This window comes from Pieris rapae, chromosome 21 (assembly GCF_905147795.1).
Source record: "Pieris rapae chromosome 21, ilPieRapa1.1, whole genome shotgun sequence".
In the NCBI taxonomy this organism is placed as follows: domain Eukaryota; kingdom Metazoa; phylum Arthropoda; class Insecta; order Lepidoptera; family Pieridae; genus Pieris; species Pieris rapae.
In genome coordinates, this window is record NC_059529.1 from 7,828,952 (window position 1) to 7,842,981 (window position 14,030).

Consider the following 14,030-nt stretch of genomic DNA (forward strand, 5'->3'; position numbering starts at 1 on the left):
ATTTATTTCATTTTAATTTATCAGTCCAGTACGGAATATGTCAAGCTCTTGATAAGTAGTGTCCTATTATATTCGAATGAAAGGTGCCTGAAGTCCTGCGTTGGATTTGCAGACGGAATTTGGAAAACTTTGCTGATTTTTAACCTTGGGAATAAGGGACATGAATGTTAATATTCTGTAAGAGGCTACGTACGTTCTTCAATTAATTATGGCTTCGCAACATGAGAGACGGGTATAGCGACTGGGGAAGAGTTCCTACATCTGGCACAGGACATGAAACACTTCAAGAGGCTGACGGCAAACCCCCAGTAATGAAAAGGCACAAAAGATGAAAGACAAGAACGTAACACCGCCTAGAGGTCTCTGTTACATAATTTAAAAGTCGCTTGACTAGGTAATTTCTTTGCAGTTATGAATAATTATTGTCTCTAAGACGAAACTAAGCACTAAATCTCCAAGAGGTCTAAAATGTTTTGGAGTTTGACATGGGAATTTTCAGCTTAAATATCTCTCGATAAAGGACGTACAAGACATGAACGTCGCAACCACAGTCTTACAAAATTCTAAGCTAAATGATAGGTTGCAATCCCACAACGTAGATTGAGTAGCTATCCATATGTAAAAGTATTTTTTATATCAGTTTACTAGTTTTAGAGTTTGTGTCTATCACAAATAAAACCTTAGAATATTTGGTTTGGGTATATTAGGTGAAAAAATTTAATATATTTATGAATGTAATTAATTTTCAGTCAAGTTAATTGATTTTATAATTCCTTAAAATTAAATATGACTGTCATAATTAGTTTTAGTAATAATATAACAAAAGTAGTAAAGAAATAATTAACAGGAGATTAGAACAAATTTAAAAAGTTTGGTCCCTCGCTGTATTGCGATACTTATTCGTTGAGCGAGGACCAGCTCTGGGGTCACCAGTACTATCTAACAGACGCCAACTTAAATCCTTAATTCCAATGAATCCCATGCCTCAAGTCTCTACTCCAAAGGGAATAAAATCTAAGCTGGAAGAAATACTTATATTTGAAAGGTTTTTACTATGTAGGTTAACTAAATACTGTACTGATTGTTTAGGTTCTAATTAACGATTTATTGATAATGGTTGTATATTTTTATGGAAATGGGGGCAAACGGACAGGCACATCTGGTGTTAAGTGATACCGCCGCCCATGGAATCTCTTAATGCCACAGGGCTCGCGAGTGCGTTGCCGTCCTTTTAGGAATTACTTAATTTAATTAATAAAATTATATTTCTTGCGTTTCCTTGCTGTTTTTGTTTATAGATTGGTGATATTTATTTAACTTTTTAAACTTTTGGACTAGCCAGCTTCCATCTTAGTTGATTAGATAAAACCGGGGCATAATACGAAATACGTGATTCGCACGTCCGTACGTATTGCTCAATTACTGCTCATGGGCTCATTTATTCAGCACGTGTGGGGCCCTCGCAATCAGGAAGCGTGAAGTTTTAGAAAAGGCGTTCAATGCCAAAAGCATTTATTATGCTGTATATGTTTTAGAAAGTATGAATCATTTTTTTTCTAGAAATTATAAAATAAGTATCCTATATAAAAATTATAAATAATATAATCAATATCCAGAGTAAATCAAGAGTATGACTAATGTGAGTGTAAGTGAAGAAATGATTGCAAAGAAACTGAAAAATATTATTTTTAATAATATTTATATGGCAATAGATAATAGCCTATTATGATAGTAGCAGGATTTGACTAAGAAGTCAAAGTCAAAAATCATTATGTAGGTAGCACAATGTACATTATTATGAACGTCAAAAAAGAAATATAGTCATTGAATGTTTCTAATAATTTAACATTTCTATAATTTATTTTTTTAAATTTATCACATTTACTGCCAGGTCTCAAATCAAGGGCGGCGAACTGAAGAGAAGAACTGACAATAAACTCTCTGCCCCTCTTTTTTAATAGAGCAGTGTTAGCCTAGTGGCTTCAGTGTGCAACTCATACTTGAGATCGTAGAATCGATCCCCGCTGTGCGCCAATGGATTTTTTCTATATGCGCAAACGTCTAACGAGATTTTAGACCCAAAAAGTCGACAGCGTTTATTAGGCACAGGAGGCTGATCACTTTCCTTATTAGATTGTCAAATGATAATGAAACAGACACAGACATTTGGGGCACAGACGGAAACTAGACGCACAGACTGGTGTGATGTCCAGAGAATCCTAAGCATCCATTCCAATACCACAAGAGCATGCCTTAAATATATGGTCAAATTTGGTCATACCTCTATATCAATCTAACCTATATGCACGTGATAAAACGAGCGTGTAGTCTATGGTAATTCCCCACGTACTAAGCCAAGTGTAAAATTTTTAGTTTCTTGATATCGACATTTTATGCTTTTGAATAGAGGCAATAAATTTATATTGCACTGGGAGAATAAGAATGGGATTTAGTTCCGCATTGGCGCGAATTCGCTAGTTTGTTAAGTTTCACATATAGTTTAAGATTAATGTTCGATTCATACCAGATTTTAACGATTTTCACTTTACTTCAAATAATCCTACAATGTCATTTTGGTTATAATAAATACAATATTTATCATATATACGACAATATATGTCGGATTTTAGAGAATCGGATATATGGATTTGGTTAATCAATGAGCTTCCTTCTATTAATAAGAATCATTTATTTTTTTTGGATTCGATTTGTTTTATTATTACTTACTGTTATTATAATTTAAATCTAAAGAAAGTACAGTACAACTCAGCTAGCAAATTTTTCCACGATTTGTGAATTAAGAAAATGTAGCTAATGTTAATTTAATTAGCGACTTTAAGTATGGCTTAAAGTCGCTAATTAAATTAACATTAATTCTTCACTTAAAGATCACAAACATCAAAGATATGATGATTCTGTGTCAAATACAGACATGCCACAGGTACAATCTACAATTAAAACGATAGGAGAATAAAAATGCCGGAATAACCAGATATTGTTCGAACAGGCTTTGTGAAATTTCCTTGTACAATCCCTACTAACGAGTAACGAACCAATTTGAGATCGGATTGCTTCGTTATCGTTACGTATTAATTATTAAATCTGTGATGAACTCACCAAAAACAAACGTGATAAGTTCTCATTTATACGCGCGAGCTCGGTAATTCCGGGCAATGTAAAGTAATGCTTCAAAAAGTTATGACAGAATGGAGGAGGCTGCTGAAGGATTGAGAGAGAGGTCTAGGGTTCACCATAGACTCGTCTGAGGCTCAGAGCTATTGTCTCGATCTGGAACAGCGCGGGAGCGCAAATCTTTATCGAGCTCTATTTCGTATATAAGCCCGAACCTTGGCGAAGTCTTCCACGTACGATGGGTATTGTTAGTAGGTAACAACAAATTTAATATCTGGTTCCAAATCAAACCCACATCTAGTATATGTTAGTATATCTTTTTTGGTATTGTAAAATAAATTATCGTTCTGCTTTTTAAAGTTATTTGAATGTTTTAATTTATGAATTCAGACTCAGTAGGTTTCACATATTTTAATTATTATTTTATACGTAAAACATATTATGTTACTGTTTGCTTTGTTAAATTTTAATTAAACATAATTCACATGTAGAAATTCGTTTATTTATTTATTTAGTTAATATAATTTGCCCCTAAGCTGTCTTAATTTTTTTTTATTATTCAAGATGTCATATGGACCATGGTGTAATGGTTGCAGTTCCTTGCAAACATTGTGTAAAAAAACTTGGCGATTAAAAGAGTGGCGGAGAGTTTATTGCCAGTTCTTCTCTTCCGTTCTACGCCCTTGATTTGAGAACTGGCAGTAAATGGAAAATTAGAATCATTTAATGTATATTTCTTTCTTTTTGACGTTCATGTGTACATTATGTTACCTATATGAATAATATAATAATTATTTTTGATTAATTGATTGATTGAAATAGTGTTCTATTTAAAAAAAGTATTTAATAATATTTAATCTATTTTATATAAAATTTAAAACTAAAAAGTTACACCTAAGACCAGATACTTAAAGTTTTACCAAAACTTATGAAATTTACGGACATTCTTATTGAAAATCCTGTCGTAGTGTCAAGCTCAATGGAACCCAACTGAAAAATATGATTGCATCAAATTACGTTTTCACTACACGGCAAATTTTCCCGTGTTCCGTACCGCATTGGGTTTATTTTCCATTAAAGCATTATTCAGAGAACCTCTTCTCAGATCTGTTGACATCCATAAAGAATAACAAGTGGAATTTGAAAGCAATGCTTTATGACTCCATTGAAAGTTTCACATTCATTTTTTAATTGATATTAAGTCAATTCAATAGGAATTGTGACTAATATTTATTTATTTTAACTTTATACGGTAATATAAAGTTAAAATAAATACGGTACGGTATCACTTAACATCACTTAACTCCTGCCCGTTTGCCCCCTGTTATATAAAAAAAACTTTTTAAATTTTGTAAATAAAAGTAACATATATTATTAATAAATTAAATCAGTGGCGCTACAACCTCTTTAGGTCTTGGCTTCAGGTTTCTTGAACCTGTTTCATGGTCATTTTTTTATCTAATAAAAAACTCAAACTCAAACTCAAATCTTTATTGCATTCCTTATATAAATATTTTACACGTTATAATTTACAATAAGGACCTTGGTTAGGCACATCAATGTTGTGGGAGGGCTCCACCATAGTTAATACATTTCTATTCTTACAAGATACATTATTTATTTGCATTAACTTCACATCGCGAAAAGGAGAATGTACTTAACATTATCAATAAACTTAACTTTTATAAAAGAAATTAAAGTCTATCGGTCAGATACTCTGTAACAGTGTTAACACTTCTTATATAATAATTTCCATAAAGATTTTTACCTTCTAATTTAACATGGTCTATGGTCGGTCGGTTATCAGTACTCATAACTTTTTGGTTGTTAAGTAGAGATTGACTTTTGACTTCTTTTGTAATATTTTAACTTGTTATCATTTATTTATTTATTTATTTATTTAATACATTACATTGTTGATATTCGTTCTTAAATACAAAATACAATGATTTTTAATACTATTCCCATTTAAGCTATGCCTTGGGCCAATCATTTATAGTACTTAGTACTTAATAACATTTGATGTGATGTTCCCCGCGTTAATTTCAAACTTATGATCTAGGTAGTTGCCCACGCTATAAAAGCACCTTGCCTTTAAAAACCTAATCACCTTCCATGTTGGTTGGTTGGTTGGTTGGTCTTCACGATGTTTTTCTTCACCGTTCGAGCAAATAAAAGAAGCAAGCAAAGAAAGTCCATTGGTGCACAGCCGGGGATCGAACCTATGACCTCAGGTATTAGAGTCGCACGCTGAAGCCACTAGGCCAACACTGCTCTCATATATTATTAGGGATCCAATAAGTTTTTGTTGTATAGGCGTTTTCATATTAAGTGATGATTTATTTATACGTTTTCATTATACCTAAGATTTTTTATTTCCAAAATAATATAGTTAAAAGCTTTTAAGCCAAAATGTAATCAACATATATATTGTTACGAGTTAGGGGATCGGATAGAAAATGCCGTAGATATCTTCAACGCTTTATATCTTAATAAAATCAATAAGTAATTTGAAAACACGAATTTGCTCGTAAAAATTCACTAAATACACGTCATGCACAAAATACTGTCACTAATTTATTTACACGCACTTCACACAGTACTTTATCACTTGTCTTCACTATATTCACAGTTTATCTCTTCGGTGTTTATCACTTGAAATCGTATTCGAAAATCGAAACTGAATTATTTGTCGCGTTTTGGCTCGCTTCTTGAACGCGTCTTGAACGATGTTCGAGAACTCTCTAGGTCCCGCCTACTGAGTAGCGATCGCACAATTCTAGAACGTGCGTACTCGCTATCTCTTTCGCACACTGCTCCGTCCTTATCGTATGGCGTTCTAGAGTGCTCGGTCTATCTTCCGAAGAAGATAGAAGGTTCCGATCTCCCCTCTCTCTCGCGTATCAAACAGTCCTTGTCCCACACCTAGAATAATTCGTTCTAGAATATTCCTTCATCAAAGGGGTAAAACAAGGGCTAAAAACGTCTGAAAACGGGTCTCCTGAAAAGTGTAGGTACCACTCGTATTCACTTGTTCTGAAACTGATTGAAAATAATGTCAGCCTTATGAAAACTAGAGTAACATTATGTAAATTACGATTTTCTAATATGTGAATAACCCTCTCCTGAAACGGCCATAAATCATATTTCAGCCTGCTAAAAATTCTCTAACTAATGGAAAAATCTAAAAACATTACAGTTGTCTCCGTAACAATATATTATAGTTAGGATTCACACTATGTTTGTTAACGGTAATATGATAATTTATAAGAAAATAAATTCTTCTAAAATGTACATTTCTAGATTTTCTTTTTTAGATAACAGCAAACGGGCAGAAGGCTCACCATCAGGCGGAATCACTTAACTGATGTTAAGTGATGCCGCCGCCCATGGACACTCTCAATGCCAGAGTGCGTTGCCGGCCTTTTGAGAATTGGTAAGCTCTTTTCTTGATGGAGATATTTCTAGATCGTTTTTAATACTAGATTAAAAGAGTATTTCTCACATTTAAGAATCGCTGTAACAATTCCTCGTTCCTATCATATTCAATATAACTTTATTATATTACATCGTAGTAACCTGGCCTAGTTGTCAGAGTGACGAAGCATGTAATCCTATTGGTCCACTGGACACACGCCGGTAAAGCTCCCAGCGGCAATAAAACCATCTATATAGGCCAGTATTCATAAATGCGTTCCAAATTACAATCTAGTCTAGACCTTAGATTAAATTGTCGTTGTATTAGGTATGGTATTTTAATGTTAAAATTTCAAAACAAAAAGGTTAATCAAAATTCAAACCCAGAATCACTGGTAAAAATGTGTTTGACACTCACACGCAATAGTTTCTCCTAAGCAAAAAGTCCTGAACTATTCAGAAACAAATTATACGACTGAAACATGTGGAGTAAAAACTAGAAGTTGCTGTGAGTTGAGTAGCGGAGAAAATTGTGTTCTAACTTTGCTTCAGCGAGTAACTTCGTATGAACGAGAATAGTAATTTTGTTAGCGTCTTAAATTAAAAACTTAGACATCTCTCGAGGAATATAATTATACATAACATATAAGTCGCAAATTTTAATCGAATTAACCTTTTACATTGAAATTTGAAACGTAAATTAACAAAGGGTTTTACGCGGATTTTATGCTTTTATGGAAAGAAAGAATAACAATTATGGTTAGGCTGAGGTTGTCGTTTATGGCTACATTCGATGGAACCACTGAAAAAAACAGTGGGCCCATTCTTCATTAGGGTTTGGTTCATTTTCACGTGTAACAAGATTTTTGCCGCCAATTCACAAAAACAACTGACAAATAAATGTAAGGTTACCAAAGTGTTCGAAAATTGAAATTAAAAAAAGTTTTCATTAGCAATGTTTCTAACTGGCCAGTTCTAAATATATTGAGTGCTACCCACGTATTACTGTTATTGTATCAAGTTGAAATATATCTGATTTTATATCGATAAATCTTTTAGATTCCGAGATATTTGTGTACAAAGTATAGCATACATTAGCCTTATATTCATATTATATTATCCAGTTCCAACAAAATCACATACCTACCTAGGTCTACCTCCTTTTCTAGTCTATGAATTCTAATCCATAGGGAATTAAAACATACTTCTTATATTTCACTATATAACGGCTAATTTGTTTGTAAAATAATATGATTTATGCTACACCTATTTAAATAAATAAATATTTGCTTAAATACACACTATGTTGCATTAAATAATACGTATCCTCTCACAACCAATGTTGTGTCGCCAGGGTCAAACTTAGAACCGAAAGATTTACAAACAAACCATGGAGGTCGGTATTATAAAACAAAGGGTAGTTAAATATTATCCTAGCATCCATCAAGACTCAGTGGAAAAATATTCATGGTATATTATGCGCCTGTTTCCAAAGAATTGTTCATATTGTTATACTAATGGCCGTTTGGGGCCTTTGTAATTCCTGGTTTTATTTGAATTTATTCACCGTTTATATTCTAATGAGTTTTGCCGCAGTACTTTAGTGTTTAGAAACATTTGAAAAGATTTTAAAGATATCGTTGCAGCATTTTTTACTATTAAATACTTTAATACCCAGGTTTAAAAAATAATATCTATCTCGATAAATATGGAAGAAAGTATAGGGTGATGATGGAGCTAAACAAGTTTATCAGGCACCTGTATTGTAGAATGTATGTCCTTTTTTACTTGCTGACTTTATTCATAAGAGATTCTGTGGGCTACAACGCCAATACTTACCATGTTTCTGATAAACTTGTTATGTGGAAAAGAACCCCGCAGTGCTCCAGTGCCTAGGCTGCAGGATGCCGTTACTAACCAACGAAGACTAACCTTTCCAATAGGGCACATTAACGAACTGCTTAAATTAACAGACGTTTTAATTGTCCGTTGAAGTGACAAAAGGTTTGCTTCATGTCAGTTCCTATAAGAAATAGTATTTTTGCGAATGTTTTGATATATTACTATTTAATGCTGTATTGCTTTTTCTTTTTTTATTGTTGTATTGTTTTTTTTTATGTTTAAATTTCTCACTAAGTGCATGCAATTCTTTGAGGAAATCAAGTATCTTTGAATCTATAATTCTTGATAATGTATACAATCTTGCGATGAAATCAAAAACTTCCGCTCGGAATTAATTGCCATTTACACCAATATATTTATTTATAACAAATTACTCTAGCGGATATTTAAATTTACACCCATTACCATTGTCTTATAGGACCTTTATGTTTGTCTTATATTCCGGAAAATGTTCACTGCTTTTAGCGAGTGTTAAATGCGCACATATTATAATGATCTATTGGTGCACGGCCGTGCCGCCAAAATTGGCTTAAACATCTGTTAGTACATACGAATATTGTACCCTCTGGCTGTCGGTAGGATGGTCAGAATCATGAGAGTGAAAAAGTGAGTTAATTAGTTTCTTAGTTTTTGACGTAACCAGGGTCGTTGCCTCGGGGTATTTCTGGAGTTGGGTCTCACATCACTTGTCTCGCGTAAAGGTAATTTTCACCAGGTAAACAATTAGAATAATAATTATTTCGGTTAGTTGCTGTATCAACTTATAAAGAAAAACTTTCGTCGGTCGTATGTCTATTGTCTATGTCATTAAAATGTCTATGTCATTTATTCTGAATTTTGCTATTTTTTTTTGGACCACCAAATTATTACAAACACGTGTCGACATTAACATACATATGAAAATATAAAAATCGAAATCAGATAAATACAATAAACAGTGTTAATACAAAAACAACCATAAATTTAAAAACAAAACCTATAAATATTAAAATATTTGAACTAAGAAAACTTTTGAAGTTTGAACACTACAAAATTTTATAATACCTACTCATATGGTTAATTTGGTCCAAATAGAAAAAAACTAATAATAATTGTTTAAACAAATTATAAACTAACGAAACGGAAAGTATACCTATTGTGCAACAGTAGTTTAATCAGACTTGGAATAACAAAACGCAAATGATAGCTATGTAATGACGTATAGATGACAATTTGATATTTGTAAGAAATCAATATTCAGATGAGAGATAAAAACTAAAAATGTAAACGAGAGAAATAAAAAATATCAGGGTAAAAAGTTATGTTTATCACTTATTTATTTTTACTATATATGCAAAAGATAATACCTAATTCGTATGCCATCTACACGTCTGGAGCAGCCCAAGTTTGCTTTCTTACCATTTGGGAGTTGCTGTCGTGTTTAGATTTTGAATAAGGTTTCAAGAATGTATTCCAAAGTCATATAAAATCTAAAGACAAGATCTTAATAGCGTGGTACTTTGTCCACGCTATAACAATTGACAACAATTCGTTCGTTAACATTATGCTATTAGTGCAATATCAACCTTCACTGCTTCTCCATCTATGATTCTAACATCCAAACTACAATAAAGAAAATTACTGAAAAAATACACCAATATAAAACTTGATATACCGAGTTACGTTCGGAGGCGATTTTTTGAGGTATGTTCAAATAATACACTTTAAGTTTCAACTAACTTTAATCTATTTTTGGAATGGAATCTCGCTATTTGTATTAAGGGCCTTTACAGTACAGCTTTGGGCGTTTCATACGAGTTCGGACTAAAGGTACACGCCCTCCTCGGTGAAGGGAATTTTTTACCCCTTTCTGATTCTGAACGTCTTAAATCTAATCCGAATAATTTAGGTGTAGTAAGGCGACGCTGGATAAAGAAAACACTGAAAAGGTTCTTAAAACTAAGAAACACATCTATTACCTATAATAATATAAGTGATGCTTTGCTCATCGTCAAATAATAATAATAATAGCCTTTATTCAGATATATTTCTATTTCAATCTTCTTTTAGGTATCTGTGTGCCCGCTTTTGACAAAGGCCTCCTCCAAATCCCGTCATTTCACTAATACATTGTCTACCCACCTTCTAAGTTTTCTCCTTTTTTTCGTTTGCTGTACCTTGGGCACTAATTTTTGTACGTTTTTGCTCCTCTTGTCCCCGCCCATTTCTATTTTAGTTTTTTTTTGTTTAACATCTTCCATCTGTTACCTTAGTTATATTTTTTAACGCTGTATTATTTCGCATTCTCAAATATTTTTATTTTTTTTATTTTTTATTTATTTGGTGCACAAAACACATTATAATCTTTACAAAAATAAACTTAAAACTAATAGTTATGAACAGGATTCTAATGTAAAACCATGTGCACACTGCAAAATTAATGTTACATCAATAAAAGGCTCATAACTAACAAAGGTAACATAGTAAAAAAAAAAAAACAATAATAATAATAATAATAAGTTCCTCGACACCAATATAACGTATCGTTAACCAGGACCACAAGGGTCAGCACTTAACCTACGATGGAGGATGTCTTTAACGACACTAATGAATTTATTGATGTTGCGACAGAATATGTCCACAAGTAAGTGGTTGCTCTTTGCCATCTCGTTATATTGACGAGCCATCCTGAAATATGATAATATTATATTACAATAAATTTATGAATGTATAAACGACTGAAGGGCTTATTAATTATAACTTCCAAAACTGTCGTTTTATCATTTATTTGCTATGTACGGAGTGTTAACATTTCGTTTAATAACAACTAATATTAGCTTACATAACTACCGTTAAGGAAAAATTTAAATAAGTACGTATATGTGTGTTTATGTACATGTTCTAGGTATTTTAAATGGAACGAAGTTAATCTTGATAGTACCGAAGCCGGTGTGTAACCGCGACGCTCCTTAACAATAGCATTAAAATATGAATGGAACTGATAATCCCTATATTGAAATAGCAAAGCAATTAAAGCGAAATTAAATTGAAATAGATCCTTCAGACTTGCCGGTTAGATTTCAAATAGATTGCAGATTTAAAATAATTTTTGTGGTTCGCTATTCCTGACCAAAAACATCTAATTTATCAAATGGGTAACATGTGATCAATAGCCATTTTTACACAAATGTAAAGAAATACTAAAAATACTTTTTTTCTCCAAAATAAATTTTTATTGGTTGCTGCGATTTCGTGTGAAAAATTATGGCCACAGCGTCTTTGGTCTTGTCTGAAATTTCTGATTCTATTTTGATTGGCAAGTAGGTAAGGCCTGCTGTACCTTACACTTACTTTTACTTTACCGTGATTCAAACGCACTTCAGGGTGGTTGGTTAAAGTCTCAACACTTCTTAGTAAAGTTTTCTTCATTCCAAAACTTCGTTAACAACAGCTGCGTTGTGAATGAAATGTAACATTAAACAATGCTTTTTGTAACCTTCAAAATTTATTTATTTTGTATTCTTAAATTTCTTCTAAAAATAATACTACAGAGATAGTAAAATAATAGAAAACTTGTTAGTGAAAAAAATCAAATAAGGTAGTTATAGAGATTAGATAACTAATAAACAAAACACGAAAGCATACATATTTTATAACAAATTATAAACTATTATCCTTGTAAATTCAGCTATTAGAGTGCAACTAAATAAATTCGTCTTACATGCAATAATATTCAAGGTACGCAAGACACGCGTCAATGCCGCTTCTGTAAGTGAATTGTACTTAAATACAAGCATTTGCGATCACTTACCACGCCGATTGTGATTATTTGGCACTCGCAGCCCTAGACTCTGCAACGTACTCGTTATAAAATCTCTAAGGGTCTGTTTCACAATGTTCGGATAAGTTCCATATAAGCTATTTATTGCTTATTGGTAGGATAAACAGTATTTTTGTATTTCACGATTGTCATATAGCGCTATTCGTCATGAAGCGCGAAGTATCTTATTCGGAACATTTATATTTCGAATAATTTATGTGCTCTATTTACAGGCTCTAAGGGTCTTTGAAAAAAATATAGTGTGATAGTAAGGTCCCTGCTTACCTAAACTACCATACCTAAGACTAACATAACACAGGTCCAACGTAAACAATAATATTTACGAATACTTGATATGCATTCTGTCAACATACTGTGAGACACCACCTCAGTTTGTTCAATAAGTGTCACACATTTACGGTTCGTGTGAACAATATTTGAAGTAATGATAGAACGAAATCGAATTTTTAAACCAATATTCATCCTATTTGCTTTGACGTTCGAAAGCGTTGCCAAAATCTGTGATTTCCCATCTGAGGAGTCAAATAAACAATGTTTTGTGAAGCAGACGCTCGCTTCGCTAGCTCACAGCCCAAACCAATTAGCCGTTGACAAACTAACTAACACAGTGTATTTCAGCTTCGACGCCGGTCAGGGAGAATATCTACCCGGTGCACTCCAAATTGACACTAAGAGGCTCACGGTATTGAAGGGAGTTAAAGACGCGTTCGCTATAGCAAGTGATGAAGTGGCCAATGAGATATATTTTGGAGGCAGCCACGGGGTTTATAAATACAATCCGACGTTCAAGACTCTTAAACGATTAGATGTGAGTAATCTAGATATTTGGTGGCTGGTGGTGAAGGAAAGGCTGTACTTCGTGAGGTTTCCAAGCCTGAAAGCCTACTCCTACTCCAACAGGACCGTAAGAGCGATGCAGGAAATAAAGCATACTGTGAACCAATTTGTTTTTGATGCTGAAAATAATATATATTTTATTAATAGCTCTGGTCTATTTTCTGTCAAACATAATGAGAGCGATGCTTTTCTTGTAAAAAAATATCCAAGATTTTTAGGTATAGCAACAGATAACACCAGACAGATTTATCTGTCAAGTGAAGATACAATTTATGTTCTGAGTATAATCCTGCAAAAGTTAAAAGCAATTGTGAGCATTCCAGGTGTTATGGGGATGAGTTTTGACAGAGAAAACAACCTTATATATTCCAATTCTCAGGAATTAGTACGTTTGACAAGCGTTGTTGCATAAAGACTTCGATACAATTTTATTTGTACCAGGTTATATAAAAATTCAATAAAATATATTATGGCTTAAGTCTTTTTGTTCTTTTTGTTGTCTTGTTGTTCTGAAGAGTTTTTTGGCTTAATCCAGCCTTAATCCAGACCTATGAAAAAAAATATACATATCTTGTTAACCAGAAAGCATCTTTTATTTATATGATTCTGAACCATCGTCAAATTTATGAAAATAATAAACAGTTCTGTCCACAAAATATTGTTTTAATAATAATCTATATAAAACATTTTTTTCATCAATGTAATTTATTTATTTATTTTTTGGTAATACATAAAACAGACATATATTTATAAGCCACAAGGTTTTCCTAAATTATTCTATAAACCACAAAACCAAACCCACAATTCTAAAATTTACGATGTACTTCGAGGTGATTTAATTTCTGAATTCACCTGACAGAATATATTTCATCGTTTTTATATAGATTATATTGTGATATATAAGTGTATATATATATATCAC

General features: G+C 32.7%; 1 protein-coding gene across 1 annotated transcript; it reads left to right on the plus strand.

Moving 5' to 3' along the window:
* The first annotated feature begins 12,695 nt into the window (after positions 1 to 12,695).
* On the plus strand, positions 12,696 to 13,520 carry LOC110993893 (ommochrome-binding protein-like). Its single transcript, XM_022260296.2, has one exon. It carries the CDS (start codon positions 12,696 to 12,698, stop codon positions 13,518 to 13,520), a length of 825 nt encoding a protein of 274 aa, XP_022115988.2.
* Positions 13,521 to 14,030: the final 510 nt, after the last annotated feature.

Bases quoted from the DNA above. Each gene is read 5' to 3' on its own strand.
- LOC110993893 (XM_022260296.2), top strand. From the start codon at position 12,696: ATGATAGAACGAAATCGAATTTTTAAACCAATATTCATCCTATTTGCT.